Source organism: Sipha flava, unplaced genomic scaffold, assembly GCF_003268045.1.
Source record: "Sipha flava isolate LNK unplaced genomic scaffold, YSA_version1 48_pilon_pilon, whole genome shotgun sequence".
In the NCBI taxonomy this organism is placed as follows: domain Eukaryota; kingdom Metazoa; phylum Arthropoda; class Insecta; order Hemiptera; family Aphididae; genus Sipha; species Sipha flava.
The window spans coordinates 819,461-836,600 of record NW_020273306.1 but is presented as its reverse complement, the minus strand read 5'-3'; the positions used below and the strand labels follow the sequence as shown (position 1 = coordinate 836,600).

Sequence of the window (17,140 nt, the reverse complement as noted above, 5' to 3'; positions counted from 1 at the left end):
TATTAAATATTGCATTATTTAAGAATTATTTAGTTCATGGCTAAAATAACTATAAACAACAAATAGGGGTAGGCCAAAGAGAAGCAAGCACAATAACACGGTAGTTAAAAAAATGGAAAGGATGACAGAGGCCGGAACACCCTCAATATAAATTCCCCAATTTTGACTCTCCGTATATAAATGTAGTATCTTTGTAATAAAAATTGTTTATTTAATTTCTTAAGGTCTTTGACCTTTTCCCCTTAAAAAATAGTGTTTGCATCATAATCTAAATGAACAGGAATCTCTAAAATCTAAATTGTAAATGTTAAGCAGTGGCGCCAAACACGTACTCCAGGTAGTTCAAATTTTTTTATATATTACTTGACAAGTATTTTCTATTTAAAATAGTATATTTAATTATTAAATATTTTATTACATCTTTAATTATTAAAGATCTATAAAAAAAATATTTTGGTAGTTGAATGGGTGGTAAATTAGAGTGGGTAAGTGAGTAAATTTAATTATTTGAACTGACAGTTTCAATTTCATTCGGCATCACGGGGCACAACCATCAATACATAACTAATCATATTGAGAGTGTGGATAATATACGTTTTATTTTATCTCGCCTCGCCTCGTGCAATGCTTGGACGAGGTAACCAAAGGTGAGCTCACGAGAGCGTAGAGGGAGCTTAATGCGACAAACTTTTGAAATACACATTTAAATTGTTACCACGAAAACCTCTTACTGTAGTGCAGTTACTAAAGACATATAATTCATATGTGCAACTAAGAATCAAGTAAAAGAAAATGAAATGTTAAATAATGTAAATTAATAATATACTTTTTCATAATCATTAAGTTTTATTTTTAAATATTGAAGATAACAATATCATAATATTAAAAAATATAAAATAAATAACAAAAATAATTTCTGCAAATACATATCAAACATGTATTTTTCAATAAAACACACAGTGAAATGTTTAGTGAGCACAACAATAATTATGTCCTAGATTTTATTGAATACAAATTAATATTATGTAAAATTGATTTAATTTGCTAAATTCAAAATGGACCTCTAAAATATAATACCAACAATCAACGAAAATAGGTTTCATTAAGTACTAATAAATAATAAAAATAAAGGCAGTACTTTAATACTCAGTATTCATCACAATCCAATCAAAACTATTTCAAACTTACATAGAAAAACTTTCCTTTTCATAAGTTTTATTGAACAAAACCCATTAATAAATCAAATATTTGGTGATAATGCAATAAATGCAGCAATGTATAAGGAATATTTAATAAAATATTCATTGAAAGCTTGTGCAATAAAGCATTAAAAATGGTTTGAAATTTATTTGAAATTTAAAGAAGCTAAAAGTTGTTGACCAGTAGCCATAACCATTGACTTAATTTGATTTGCTTGATTAATCTTTTGACAAGTAATAACATAAGTTTGATACTCATCATGACCAATATTAGTTGAGTTTTCTACTGGAAGAATGCTACAGAGGTCTTCAACACACATATTATGTGACAAATAATCCAGCAGATCTGAAAGTAAAAAAATAAAATACACGTAATATGAAAACAATAAAAAATACAAGGCGCATTAATGTTACCATGTAAAACTTCTTGGTACTTGGACTGATTATCCACATCTGATTTTGATTTTTTCTCTAATAAACTTGTTACATACTTCCATTCGGATGTAGACTTTAAACAATCCTTAAGTAAAATTAATAAAAAAAATAGATACATCAAAATAATTTAAATATGAAATATGCTTACTTACAAATACAGTTATAACAGTTTAAAAAAAATAAAATAAAATACCCCCAAAGATTTACCATTTTTAAATGCAAGTTTACATAGTGTAATATGTAAATATATTTTTTAATGGTCCAATTGATGTAATTAAATTCAAAGTTTTCTAAAAAGAGACAAAATTAATACATTTCTAAGAAACAAAAGAATAGTATAACCCAATATTTTTTATTATTTAAAATAAAAGCTTATTTGAACTCCTAGTCCAATAAATAAGGTTTACAAATAATAAATATTATTGTTTTATATTAATGTAAAAGATAAAAAGTATACCATATTGGCTCAAACTATATTTTTAAGAATCATTGTAAATTTCCTAAATCGCTAAAAAATATACATTTAAACATTAAAATAATGATAGAAGTTATGAAATTTTTATGAAAAAACAAGAGGATTAAAAATAGCGATAGAAAAAATGTTATAAAATAACTATAACTACCTTATAAAATACTAGTAATAGATATTTCAAATACTAACCATTGAGTATTTTAGAACAGCCTGGGGACATTTGTCTACTACTATTTCAATTGTTTTCATGGTATTTGTAGAGGCCATTATCTCCAGACTTAATGAAGACTTGTTCATCAATGGGAGGACTTGTTTAATATCTTCAATGAAATCTTTAGTTAACCAATTGGTGTAAAATAAGCTTTGTAGCTTAAAAAGATTTTCATTATTATTGTTGTAACATGGTAACATTTGTATGTAACCTGGTATTTGTGAATTGTAAATACTTTTCCTATCTCTGGAGTTAGTTTGGGTACAATTTTCTGAAATTGGTTTTGTGAGATCTGTTAAGTACTGCCGAAATAGAATCTGAAAACCAAAAATAAATGATAATACGTTTACAAAATATAAAATTAACATCTTCCCACCTTAATGGCATCACAGACATATTTTTTGTTAAGATCTGGTTTCTTGTCATGTCCATAAGAACAAGAGAAATGTAATTCCAGAAATTTTTTAAAAACGTCTGTTACATTTGTTGAGTACATATGAGATCCAATATATTTTTGAAAAGCTTGAATGATTTTTCGTAGTTTTATAGACTGACTAGAAGAAACTATTTCTGCAAAACCATGAGCAATCAAAATTGGAGTTTCTTGCATTAAGATCAATGAAAAATCAGAAAATGAAGAATCCTGCAATAAATAAACAAGTACATATATTATAACTAAATAATTTAAAATATCAAGCATCACTGAAATTGCAAAAAGTTGTTAGTAGAACTAATTAATCATTTTTCATCTAAATGATTTTTTTTTTAACAATGTTTACCTACATATTTTTTAAGAAGATTTTCACATTCATTGTATTCATGGTTTTTTTCAAAATAAAATAACATACCCATTAATTTATTTAATATATTACAAAATATAAACTATTTTAATTACAAAAAATATAATATTTATCAAATTCGATTAGATGATATATTATACTAATTATTTTAATTAAAAAAGTTTAAGTAAATGTAATGAAATAAATCATTCAATTTAATTTGTTAAAAAAACAAGTGATGGATGTTCACAAGATACAAACATGAATGCATTTCCTTCTCAAATATCATATAAGAATAAGATGAGAAAGATTTTACTTGTAAATCATACTAAAATATAAATTCAGTTTATAAGTATAATTATTATAGTTTATTTATTATTTTTTGTATATGAGTTACTTATAAGTTAACCTTTATGTTTTAATCAGCATTTTTCATATAATTAACAAAATATTATAATATTATTCTCATGAAATAGATAAAAAGTATCTAAAATTAAAAAAAAACCGTAAAAGAAAATTTTAAATAATTTTAATTAAAATTGCATGGTTGTCCAGTGTATATAATACTTAAACAAGGGTAAATTCGTTCAACACTGAAAACCTAAATTAACTTTTATTTTAAGAAATTTAAAAACTGAATAACTAAAATTAACTTACCACACTATATAACACGTTTTTTTAGGATGTATATTATATGATTGTGATATAAGTGTTGAAATAAAATGATTTTTCTTTACAACAGATAGTACGAGAAAATGATCAATCAATAATTGAAAGATACAAAAGTGTTACCTAACATGATAAAATCTATTATAAATTATAGAATGATATAAATCAGCGGTGCACAACCTTTTATGATTCACGACCCTAAAATTAATTTATTTCAATAAAATAACCCAATACAACCAATTATTTGTAAGTGCATAATATTTACAACAATTTTATTTGTATAAAGTAGATCATTAATTTTAGGTAAAATTAATATTTCTTTAATTTAATTAATCTGAAACACAAAAAAAAAAAAAAAATTACAAAATTAAAGTTTTATAAAATCTAATATAACTTATAAAATAATATACATAATATATTTCTTTTTTATTCGGTGATAAATTATTGGCAACTCCAGATTGTGCATCACAGATAAATGGACATCAGTAATTTATAGTTTAAATTGATATTATTACATTAAATATTTACAGAATGACAGTTATTAAATTATACTTGTATACTCAAAAGTCTCAATTCCATTGAATAATACTAATATTAGATAAATTTTAATATAAAACTGCTTGTTACTTAGTTCATACAAAAATTACACCATATGTTAATTTTATGGACCAAATATAGTAACAATGAATTTGAGTTACTGTACCATTATATATTTTTTATAATAATATAACTTTTTTTAATTTAAAATTAGACTATAGCATATTTACTTGTTCTATTAATAAATTGGAATAACTTTTACAATACTGAACAAACGATTTATTTGAAATTTCATCTGCTTCATTATAAACATCAGAAACATCCTTTGTTTCAATGTTGGATAGAGAATATAAAAACAGCAATGAAAATGTCAAAGCTCCCTTCCATTCATAACTAAGTCAAAAGATTGAATAATAATTTCAGTACAAGAAGTACATAACTATATTAAAAGTATAATAAAGCATTAACTATTAATTTAATTAAACTATAGTTACATTTAAAAGAAAATTAAAAGGAAAAAATTTAGAATAATTTAAATAATAGAAAAATAGTTTAATAAATACCTAGCTTCTAAATTATTTTCCAGATGTTTAATAACATTATGAAGTGGTAGTTTTCTAGTCGACTCTTCAGAAAGTACAAGTTCAGCGACATACAATAAATCACCACTTTTTTCTGCCATTTTTATTCCATATACTAATGTTTTCAAATCAACTTGCTCTGGATGATCATGTATCCATGAACGAATATAAAATTTAATAGCTGGAATAGTGTCCACTGGACGTTTTACCTACAATTTAAAATAAATTGATTCAATAACAAAAACAAATGAAAATAATTAATTTAAATTTACTTACACGTTCATACATATCATTTAATTGTTTCATTCGCACAAATACATCTATTGGTTGTAAATTGGCTTTTTCATATAGCCTGTAAGACCATTCCCATCCTTCTTTTTTAAACCTAAAATATTAAATAGATCAATACTTGGTTTTTGGATTTTAAATTAATTGATTAAACTTACAAAAAGTAATAGTCAGCTACAAGACAACAAAACTTTTTAAAATCATTGGCTCCCAAACGTGCACTACCACAAGAGCGATATACATAATTTTCTACAATATCTGCTAAATTTAAGGCTTCTTTAATCAAATGGATATACTTATTTGGAGATTTGAATCTTGTAATTCTTGCTTTAAATGATAAAACTTTACAAATACTATTTGGTGAAGGTAAAGTCAACATGTAAAGCGTCCAATTATTGTTTACCCTAGCAATGTTATAATATATAATTTATTGAGTTAAGATACAAAACAATTGTTATTGTTTATATTTACCTATTATCAAGATTTGAATTAGCAGAAGTAAAAATAATCAATTTGTTTTCTAAAAGTACCATGTCAACAATACCCAAAAATGGTTTATGACCAATTAGTGTAACACGTTCTGATAAAATTTGTGACTAAAAAAAAAAATAAACCAAATCAAATTACCTAAATTAATATAAGTATTTTAGAATAGCCAATACATTGTTTTTATTGTTTATTTGCAATAATAGCATACCGGAGAAGGACTTGAAGAAGGAAACAATCTAATTGTGTATGTTTCTAAGCTGGTAGTAGTCAATACATGCAATACTGAACGATCCATAAAAATGTTAATAACTGGAGATATGAAATTATAAACAGTAATGCATTGTGCGGGAGCAATCTAAAATAAAGTTTACAATAATGTCTGCAGTATGAAGATATTATTTTTAATATTCATTCATTTATAATACAAACTTTAACTTCATTTTTTTCATGAGACACAAGTGAATGAAAAACAAATGCTTCTTCTTTTAAACTTATTAAACAGTTAACACATGTTAAATGATTGTATGTTTCTGTGCGAAAACGAGGAAAATTCCATTCTAAAATTTATAAAATTACCATTTAATCAATTATTACATTTATCATAAGAATAAAAATTTAAAAAAAAAATGGTCACACTTTATCAAAAACTCTACATAGCAGACAAGATAAGTTTAGATAATATTTAAAAACTTGTGTCATATTAAATGATTATTATATAAAACATTTAATAGTCAATTGGATATAAGTCAGTTAGAGTATTGATGTAGGAGAAAATAATAGGAGGTATGTTATGTTTATTAAAGGAGGATTTTATTTGAAGCATAGAGTATAAATATTAGAATTTCTAACGGTAAAATGATATTTAATTACATTACACAATTTGTAATTAATCAACCTATTATTTTATAAAATCAATTACCTAAGACTTTCGATGTTTCATGTCTTCTATAAACCAAATTCAATAGTACAGATTTTATATTCTCATTTGTAATATTACATCTACTCATATTTAATTCAAGTTGCAGTATCATTTTAACAGTCCAGCAAATAGGTTCACTCCAAGGCTGCAACATAAAAAAAATAGAAATACTTTAATATTATACAATGTTTAAAAAATGAAAAGATTTTTCTAACATCATTTGCTTTGGTTTCATTAATAGTGATAGGCATAGATACAATATTAAATGGAGCATTTTCTTCTTGTTCTGCCAATACACTGTTGTCAAAACCAGGAGTTATCATCATAATAGGAAAACATATTGGGTTAACAAGTTTCCAAAGATAGTTATCATTTTTAGATTTCAATAATTGGTTTAGATCAATGGGCCCAGAAGGTAAAACCTCAGGTTGTTCTTGAATACTACTGGTTTTCATAGAACTAGTATTAGAGCTCCAATCAGAATTTTTTTTAATATCTACAATATCAAATAAAAATAAAAATGTTAACATAAATATTAAATTTTTAATTTAATACACATTATTAATATAATATATATATAAAAAAAAAAAAATATCTTTAAGAATCTGAAATACTTGAATTTTTTGCTCTCCAAAAACAGCTACAATGTCTTGTTCTATCTGTAAATTGTACACGTTGAACTTAAGATTAATAACCATAGGCCATGTATCAAAGTCCAAGAATCGTAGTCGAGATATGTCATGTGTTTTTATCACCATTCTAAATATACTGAGTATACACTTAGATGCAATGATAATATTTCCTGTTTCCTGTAAGAAAAAATAATTAATTATACTTAATAATCTATTCAACATGGGAGAAAATATGTATTAATCATTGAAAATAATACAATTAATTTGAATGCGTATGATGAGATATAATATATAAATAAAAATGTTATGCCTATTCTACATTTCTCCAAAATAAATAATACTAATACAATCATATTATTATCAGTTTCAATAATTAATATATAAAAAGATTTAAACATCTTGAACCATACATATTTGAATTAAAATATTTAGGACTGTAATCACTAAAATATAAAATATTTTTCTTATTCGAAAAGCCAACTTTAAAGATTATTACTCTATTCCATAAATTACATTTTACAGTTAAATAAACAACTGGAATAGATTTTAAAATGATATTGAACTTAACTTTAACCATATAAAATATGATATGCGTACAATGATCAAATTTGAATATAAATCATACCTAACTACTTTTTTTAATTACCTGACAACAAGCAAATGAACTAATGATTGAATATTTAACAGGGATTTCAATCATATCCAACGCATTATCTCCAATCTGGGATCCAGTAGGAGTAACACGCCCAGCTATCCGAGCTCGCAATGGCGGAGTTCCTTGACTGCATTGTTCCCAATTACAATAAACTCTTAAGTACAAAGAGTCATCGATGGATCTCTTTTGCTTTGTTTCCAAAGTGACAATGTAGTTACCAGACATACAGTAAGATAGCTGGATTACTTGATCAACGGTTGGTATTGCATAAGTGGGTTTTGGATCATCAGACAGATCACGGACCTCGATGGCATGATGAGCCAGCGCGATCAACAGTCTGAAAAATATCAAAAATCAGTGTTCACACGGACGGTTTTTGTGCAAAGAGAAAAATAAAGTTTATTAGAATCGCCGGATTTACCTGTTTGGAGGAGCCGATGTGAAAGCCACTGGATCTGCGCACGTATCGACTTTTTGGCCTTCAAAGTTGTAAGCTGTTATGACACGGACCATGGCGCAATGCAGTAGTGTAAAGGTAATACCGGGCAGTAAGTGAGAGCGTTTAATGAATTACATTTTGGAATCCGTCTTACCACAATCATCAAAATTATGAACTGTGATTTTAGTCCTAAATCAAAATAATGTTATCAACCCGTTATCAACTTATCACATTGTACGACACCCGGCGAAGAATAGATTAGAATTAATGGTGGTCAGCAGTAATTTTTCCGCGCGGGCTTGATTAATTTTCTCAACCTTTCATCAAGAGCCATATTGAAATAATAGTTCCAGCCTTCCAGGACATATCTTTGAAAAAATGTCTCTGGTCAAAATATCTTCGAAAACATTAAACCTAGGAAAAACTATCTCCGGTAAAAAATATTTATCTAATTATATTAAAAATTCTTTGGAGTTCAAACTCATTCAATTTCAACTACGATCAGTGGCGTAGCCAATTGGAAGAGGAGGGGGTCGTATTTATGTGTATATTCTAAACTGGTATACTAGCATTTGGTATTTAAATACCTATTTTAAAACTTTGATACTAATTAAATGTTAATAAATAACAGGTTTTTGTTATGTAGGTAATTTGTAAATACATAAGCGTATACGCTAACACCTATAGGTATTACTTCTACCGCGATTACTGCTATATTTTTGGTGGTTATCGTGAACATTGTGGCGACTCTCGTCTAAAGCGGCCCACACACGATCAATATTACTGACAGTATTATTGATCGTGTAATTTAAGTACTGATTTACAGTCAGTAAGAAAAAACGATATCTATTGATGACTGATGAAAAATTTGGATATCGAGTCATCAATATTTATTTACTTATAGAAATATTGACCGTGTGTAGTGGATGATGACAGTTCTTCAATACACTTTCGCAGCCATGGGTGACGAAAGTTCAAATACCATAGATCATATGAGATATTATTTATATTATCTATGCGAAATACAAGCACAAGTGATTCGAGTACAGATAAACAAATCCTGCGTGATTTTATTGCTGAATACTAACAGTTGCCAGAATTATGGGATCTGCGTATTAAGGAGTATGCTAACGGGTACAAAAACCTTAAAACTCGTTTATTCGGTACAGTAAAAGCTAATATAATTGCTAAACATGCTTTTTGCTTTTCATCCATATCCAAAAAAATTATTTTATTGAATGAAACAATAATATTTATTTGTTTATTTAAATGAATAACTTCACAATCGAAATCAACTGAAAAATTCAAATCAACTCCATTATAAGAATAAATATGAATAATAATTATATTAATGTACAAATTGAAATAAATATGTTCGACAATATTTGAATACGCATATCAATTACATCATGTTATATTTATATCATTAGGTACTGTGTATAGTATACATATTATAAACATAAGTACAATTTTTTTTGTCTGAATTATTGGTTTTGTAGTATTACAAATAACAGCAATATTGTTCAAATGTTATATAAAAAAAAAAATGAATTTATCGTGTTTGGCTTACTGAAATAAAGGCACTGTTGTAGCGTATTATAGTCTACGGATATTTCTGTGATTAACTAAAAATAAAAACGATTAACATTGATACCATTAATAAATAAACAACTACTGTATTATATTATACATAAAATAATATTTTTAAATTATACTTTACTATATTATACTATAATTTAAATCATTATAACCTAAATTCTTAATTTATAGATAGTAGGTACCTCAAATATAAATAAAAATGTTCAATGTAAATTCAATCTTTTTTATAAATTAACAATTTTTTTGACTTTACCCAAATCATAATTTCTACGGGAGTTTCAAACCCCTTTCCATTTTTTTTTTAAAAGTGTAATAGTTTAAATTATACAAAATGTTAAATAATTAAAGTTAGCACTTTGTATATGTCACTTCTGTAATAAAATATGATGTTTTTAAACAAACCAATAATAATGTTTATGAAATAAATTAGTTTTTTAGCAAAAATTAAATTTATTTTAAATCATTTAAATCATATTGATATTTCATGATATCACATAACAATACATTTTTAAACACGTAAACAAATAATTCTTAAGAATTTTTTTCATTTTTATCTATGAAATTGAATCTAGTTAAAAATGTTTTCATACAATGTTTTGTACTGTATTTGAAACAGTTAAACACAAAAATAGACAAAATGTATTATTTATTATATAGAACTATATTGTTTTCGAAACTGTTACTATAATATATACTAGTATATATTATTTTTAAGTAACTTATTTCATTATTATTATTAATTTCATTTTCTTTAAATATTCTAACCAATTATTCTCCAAAAGTTTTGATTTAAAGCGTGAAATTATTTTTTTCTTTACATAAACAAATATTTAGAAACTATAATTGCATACCGTCATATTCTAAAAACTAATAATATTATGAACATTATCAAGTTTATAGACAAATTCATCTGTAAACGCTTTTTTCAAATAAAAACAATTACCAGTAGAAAAAAAAATTAAACCATAGAACGTGTATTTTAAATGAACAAATGACGAATGAAAAATTTATTTATTTATGTTTGTATATTAATAATGGTTGAAAACTACCGTTAGTACCAGTTTTTTTTTTTAAACAAATTAAAAATAACTGAGATTAAAAACTACATGCATAGAAAAATATAAAATAAATAGTACATGTGTATAGTTTAAGTCAACAGACAACAAATATTTATTTAGATTACATTTTTGTAGACATTAATAATATTATAATAATTAAAATAATATTATAACAATTATTGTAGTTAAAATTATTAGACAAAAGATACAAACAATAATGAATAATGTAATATAAGTATTCAACTATAATTAAGTGAGTATATAGTAAAATTAATTATATTAATTTTAAACAGCACGTAAATTATATAAATCAGTTAACAACATTAATCACAGTTACACGTTCATGACATTACCTACTTAAAACTAGTGTTATACTTTTTTAAAATAATTTAAATGTCATTTTTTTAATTATATACATTCAAATTAACATTAAATGTATTATTTTATTTAATATATTTGTGCCATTGGTACATAAAAATAGAAACATATTAAAAAAAGAAATCTGTGTAATTATTATATAAATTATAAATAACATGTAACTAAAAAATCTAAAACTGTTTCCAAATCATTTATGTAATAAATATATAAAATAATAAATTGTTGTTTTCATTACGATTTCTTGCTTATACGAACATACAACCATGTGAGCTTAATTATACAGTATTATTAAGATGTGATAACATTTTTTGTTATATCAAGTAAAACGTATATTTTAAAACCAATCGATAATTTTTTCGAATTAAATTAGTACTCATAATTACCTATTAGTTTAATTTGATATTTCGATACTTGTAAATAAAAAAACATGATGTTAGGTAATAATTATTATTTTTACGTTCATGTTGATATTATTGTATAAAAATATAAAATATAATATTTATATTTGAAAATAGACACGAAATTATGAACGACATTAAGAAATTCATCACCTACACGTTTACATATGAACCATTTAACATGGGAGAATGAGAGGACGAAGAAATCGACACTATATCATTTTTCAAGTTCATTGCGTTCAAAATGCTTTTAATTTCCTCCACCGCTTTTTCTACACTGTTAAACTTTTCAATAAAAACATCCATAATTTCCATACAACTTTTCTCCGATTCCTCCGAATTCAGTTTAATTATCAATTTAGCGTCGTTAACGATTTCTTTTTCAAGATAATAACCTTGACAGTTTGCAATGCACCCAGTTTGGTTTTTTTTCGTGGACAGCCCAAAGTCAACAAAATTCCTTTGATTCGGTAAAATTTTTATTTCCGAGTCCCGTAGGGCATCCGGAAACAATCTAATCTTAAGATAAAACCGCTTGGAACATACCGGTGGAACGTCATATCCGAAACTGTTGATGTGGTTCTGAGCTTTGTGAATCCAAGAGAATGGATCCCCGATGGCCATTGTTTCGAAGTAATGTATGAGTTTCACTCGGGACACGTGGGCAACGATTTCCGCGTCGGCTCTAATCGCCTGAGTGTCACTCACGGCAAGACCATTCAACAGGTTAACCAGGACGATGGCGATGAGGAATATGAACAGAAGAAATAGTGCATGGCTGACAATCGGATGCAAATCAAAGGGCAGTGAGCCGAACGTATCGAACTCTCCAGTCAACATGACGATCGTTTTAAATGTCGCCGAACTCGGATACTTGAACTTGTTGTCGTCGTCCTCGTCGTTTCTGAACAGCATGTAAAAACTCAACGCAAACGCGACAATCAGTATGGAATACCATACCAGGAATTGTAAAAAGTTTTTAGTGACGCGTTTGAACATCTCTAGATGAGTGGCGAGCGCTGGATGTCTGCCGACGAGAAGTATGAGCTCGCCCCACGATAATAGGATGACGACGGCAGATATCTGATTTCTAGTCGACATGGTTGACGACATCTCGCTTAGTAGCAGAACAGAGGTCAATATGACGAGACTTATTTCCAGCCAATTTTCAAAGCTGGTTATGTAAGCGAATGGAGACGAGATTAACTGGAATAATTCGCGAACCACTAAGACTACAAGGAACACGAATACCATGATCCACAAGAACATCGCCGAATCACTACCAAACGGCGCCTTGTTTGCGGAAAACTCTGTAGCGTTATTGTTTTGCACTGACGTCAAATTATTAGTACTACTATGAACGCCTAGTCTAAACGTCAACAATGTGTACACGGTTAGAAGTGCCCAAAAAGCTATGTAAAACGCTAGATTAATTTTATAATATCGTTTTATAGCGAACCATTTCAAATGCAAGAAGCTGGTGAGCACTGGATGTTTGAGAAGAGGTCTGAGCTCAGGGACTTCACTAATGTACAATAATGGATCGGTTTCGGGGACATTTTCCGGAACGTATTCCTGGCCTTCTAATTGTGTTTGATGATTATCGTGGTCTTTCCGCTTATAAATCTTTGGTGGACATAAGAAACTGTACGAACAAATAATTTCATAATTAACGTCCTTTGGAGACTTCCCGTTAGTTTTCACGCATCTGTTGAGATGCAATTCCAAAATTTTCGGACTAATATCAGCGAGTGGAGGGTCTCCCAGTACATTTTTCTTTCCCACATACGCGCCTTGGTCCAGCAAAGATAATATGTAATCACGATCGCCCACTTTTGCAGCGTAATGTAAGCAAGTATTTCCTTTATCGTCTGATTGGTTGATATCGAGTTCAATAGGATTGATTTTACTTTTATTTAATAATATTTCAAACGATCTGCCGTGATCGCACAACTCTACGTTTACGTCTAACGAATTGTGATTCTCATCGGAACCTTTGATCACTTCGTGGAGTGCAGTCCCATTATCCGTTTGATAGTGTATGGATTTATTGCTGTCCAAAAAAAGTTGTATGATATCTGCAAATCCTCTGAAAGAAGCAATAAAAATCGGGTACTTGGTATTAGACGGGCATATTCCGTTTGGATCGGCACCGAGATCGAGAAGAATTTGAACGACTCGGATCAAACCAAAATCGCATGCGTATTGGAGATAAGTGTGTTTTCCATCGTGACTGTTAAGATCATGTGATTGGTCTGTGGTTAACTGTGAGACAAAGTTTTCTGCGTCATTTGAGTAGAGATACACGAACATGTTATCGTGTTGCTCTGTAATATTTCGTGATCCTACCAACAACATTTCTTCCGCTAAATGTGAATATTTATCGCCTATTATGTTTCTCAAAGATTTGTCCCAAATCTGCACGTCCAAATCCACTCTTGGGCATCTAAAAATGAAATGAATATCTTACCATATATAATAGATTATTTTGTTATATATTTGCGTACTGTACCTGATGAATGCTAGCATTAATGTATCGTTTTTATTTTTTGAAGTGGCTGCGATATATGCCGGAGTAAAACCTTTTCGGTTCAATTGGTTAGGGTTTACGCTTTTGCTGTCCAACAATAATTTCGAACATTCCAGTTGTCCGGCTTTGGTCGCGAGGTGTAGTGCCGAGTTTCCATCACTATCCAGTAAGTTTACGTCGGTTGGACTATGTTCCAGTAGCGCGCGCAATGCATCCGTACACCCGTTCGCTGCCGCTAAATGTATCGGGGCTTTCTTTCGGTTTTTGTTGATAACATTCACGTCCACACCTATTGACAACAGTACTCTGACGAATTCCGATCTACCCGTCGATACGCAACATATGTCTAATATAGTGCCATGATAAGGTTCATCAAATGTAGCACTCAAATCTATCGACGAATTTCCCAACCCTATTTCCAGAAGGTTTTTGAACAAACTCAAATCATTTGTCTGTACTGCTTTAAGAAGTTGATCGTTTGTTGCGATAGAACATACGGGTTTCAATTCAACATCCTCCATTTTTCCACCACTGAAACTTCTTTTTACACCTGTAAATATTTTTAAAAAAATATATTATATTTTCATTGTATTTTTTTAATATTTTAATATCATATTATACAAGTACATACGATCGTATAAGTTTACAAATTTTAAAATATATAAAATTTTAAATGATTATATTTAGACAGTAATATTATTATTTCGATAGTTTATGTCGGGGGCGCCAGTAGATAAAATACAGGTTTAATAGCATGTACATAATCTAAATGAAAATAATCAATTTATAAACGAAAATCATAAAAAAAACAATTTATTATTATAATTTATCATTATTCATCATGATAAAATAAATCCTTGTATAGCAATCATGCATTTAGTATTGAAATTCTTACACAAATATTAGGTATATAATAGAGGGCAATTATCTTCATACATGATGATTATCATTACATTTGCCATTAGTATCCATGGAAATTCATTCCTATACAAAGGATATTACACTAAACATCGACTATAATTATGATTTTTAATTGAGAATTTGAGAATCGTGTAATAATAAATATTTAAAAAAATATATTCCAAGACTTATATATATATATTTATTTATATATATATTATCTATGATAAAACAACAATTGATGTACCGCCACTGTAAATACAGTTTGTTGAAATTTTTTTTAGTCTTAGGACTTAAATGTTTATTATAATTAACTGTAGTAATTTTGAATGATCAACGAAAAAATTCAAACTAATGTACAATGATGTAATGAAACATTATTTCTAAACCACCTCGAGCAGTACATTCGGATTATTAGGTACCAATAACTGATTACACAATAAAAACATAGACAATAATTAGTGAATATTTAAAAAAATATATAGTTTGTAGTAATTTAACGGGTCATGATTTAACAACAACGACCACGATGTAACGTGGAAATGTTTATAATATACATAATTATTTTAGTTGTAATAATTTATTCAAACGGAATGAAATATAGTAAATTATTTTGATTGCCCAACACTTGTATAATATGGTTACATTGTGAAATCTGTACTAGGTAGGTACATAGATGGGCACACATACCCTAAAAGTGCTTAGTATTATTTAGTCGAGGAATTATTAATTCAATTATAACAATCTATCATAATTTTCAAGAAAAATTTGTGTTCTAAAATAATGTAGTTATGTTGTAGTGAATTTTTTCTAGTTTGCAAATTAAAATAAAAATATTATATTTCCATGGAACCTAATTTGATTCAATGATAATATCAGTATTCAGCGTTACGAAAATAACCTTTGTTTGAAATTATTTAGTCGACAGAAATATTGTTAATCAAGTTTGTCTTTCGATGTGTAATAAATAAAATAAATATTGATTTATTAGAAGCTATAATATATGTGAAAAAAATAAATATATATGAGTTCACACAATATTATATTTGTTCATATAATAACGGTTTTATTAAGACTAAATGCCTGTGAGTTATAGAAGCTATTATATTTTAATTGAATCAACATTTTGATCGTAAAATGATGTAAACTTATAAAATCAAACCATGGAGTTGAATAGCATAATAATAATAATTAAGTTGTGTTTCAGCGAAAACGTTTGAAACAGTAAAATATAATGTAAAGTAATATTATTACTGATAGTAGTGAACTCTGTGGTTTAGTGGGTGTACAACGAATGATTTGCATTTAACCACGTTATACTCAAACTCAAACAAAACTTAATCAATACATGCTTAATTGTTTATTTTTGGTTTTTTTTTTTTTTTTTTAATCACTAGGGACAAGTGCCTACATAGCAATAACGACACCATGCAGTATAGTAATATTCTAAACTAGACGGCGTATAATATTGTCCAAGTTGGTTCGTTTACACGTTCATAACGCCGTAGAGTCAAATCATATTTGAATAAAATATAAAAATCCGAGATTTTGTGTGTGGACTCGGACAGTTCAGATTTAGGCGGACTACTTACTGTAGGCGGCCAGGAATGAGCGCAGCAAACACGTCACGTTATCGCACTCACATAGCAGTCACCCATCGACTAAAACCGCGTATGTCGACTACGGTACACTAACTGAACGAGTCGTTATTGATACAGGTTAGCCGATGCGGGTCCCCACCGTAAAAAAAAAATAAATAAAAAAACGAATATAATAACAAACGGACAACATTCTAAACCATCTCCTACGTACGCACCGTCGCTTTTTCTGTGTTCACTGTACAGAGTGATCGTGTTCGAATATTTTTTTTATTTTCCTCTTACACATTAATTTAAATATTATCAAATGCATCGTTTTGTTCGCATTTGGTGTTACCCTTCCTCTCTCAGTTCTCTCTCTCTCTTCTGCATTT

The 17,140-nt window shown here is 27.8% G+C and overlaps 2 protein-coding genes across 2 annotated transcripts; both read right to left on the bottom strand.

The window, feature by feature from the left end:
• Positions 1-1,028: 1,028 nt before the first annotated feature.
• LOC112690067 lies at positions 1,029-8,829 on the bottom strand. Its single transcript, XM_025563980.1, has 16 exons — positions 8,288-8,829; positions 7,858-8,203; positions 7,175-7,388; positions 6,795-7,075; positions 6,580-6,724; positions 6,090-6,217; positions 5,869-6,015; positions 5,643-5,767; positions 5,330-5,575; positions 5,160-5,268; positions 4,866-5,092; positions 4,533-4,695; positions 2,694-2,960; positions 2,296-2,634; positions 1,614-1,719; positions 1,029-1,545 (listed from the first exon to the last, which is right to left on the bottom strand). The coding sequence occupies exons 1-16, from the start codon at positions 8,377-8,379 to the stop codon at positions 1,346-1,348; spliced, it is 3,135 nt and encodes a 1,044-aa protein (XP_025419765.1). The 5' UTR covers positions 8,380-8,829; the 3' UTR covers positions 1,029-1,345.
• A 2,733-nt stretch (positions 8,830-11,562) lies between these two features.
• Positions 11,563-16,871, bottom strand: LOC112690065 (transient receptor potential cation channel protein painless). The gene is made up of 3 exons (XM_025563977.1): positions 16,761-16,871; positions 14,251-14,818; positions 11,563-14,184 (listed from the first exon to the last, which is right to left on the bottom strand). Exons 2-3 carry the CDS (start codon positions 14,787-14,789, stop codon positions 11,892-11,894), a joined length of 2,832 nt encoding a protein of 943 aa, XP_025419762.1. The 5' UTR covers positions 14,790-14,818; positions 16,761-16,871; the 3' UTR covers positions 11,563-11,891.
• Positions 16,872-17,140: the final 269 nt, after the last annotated feature.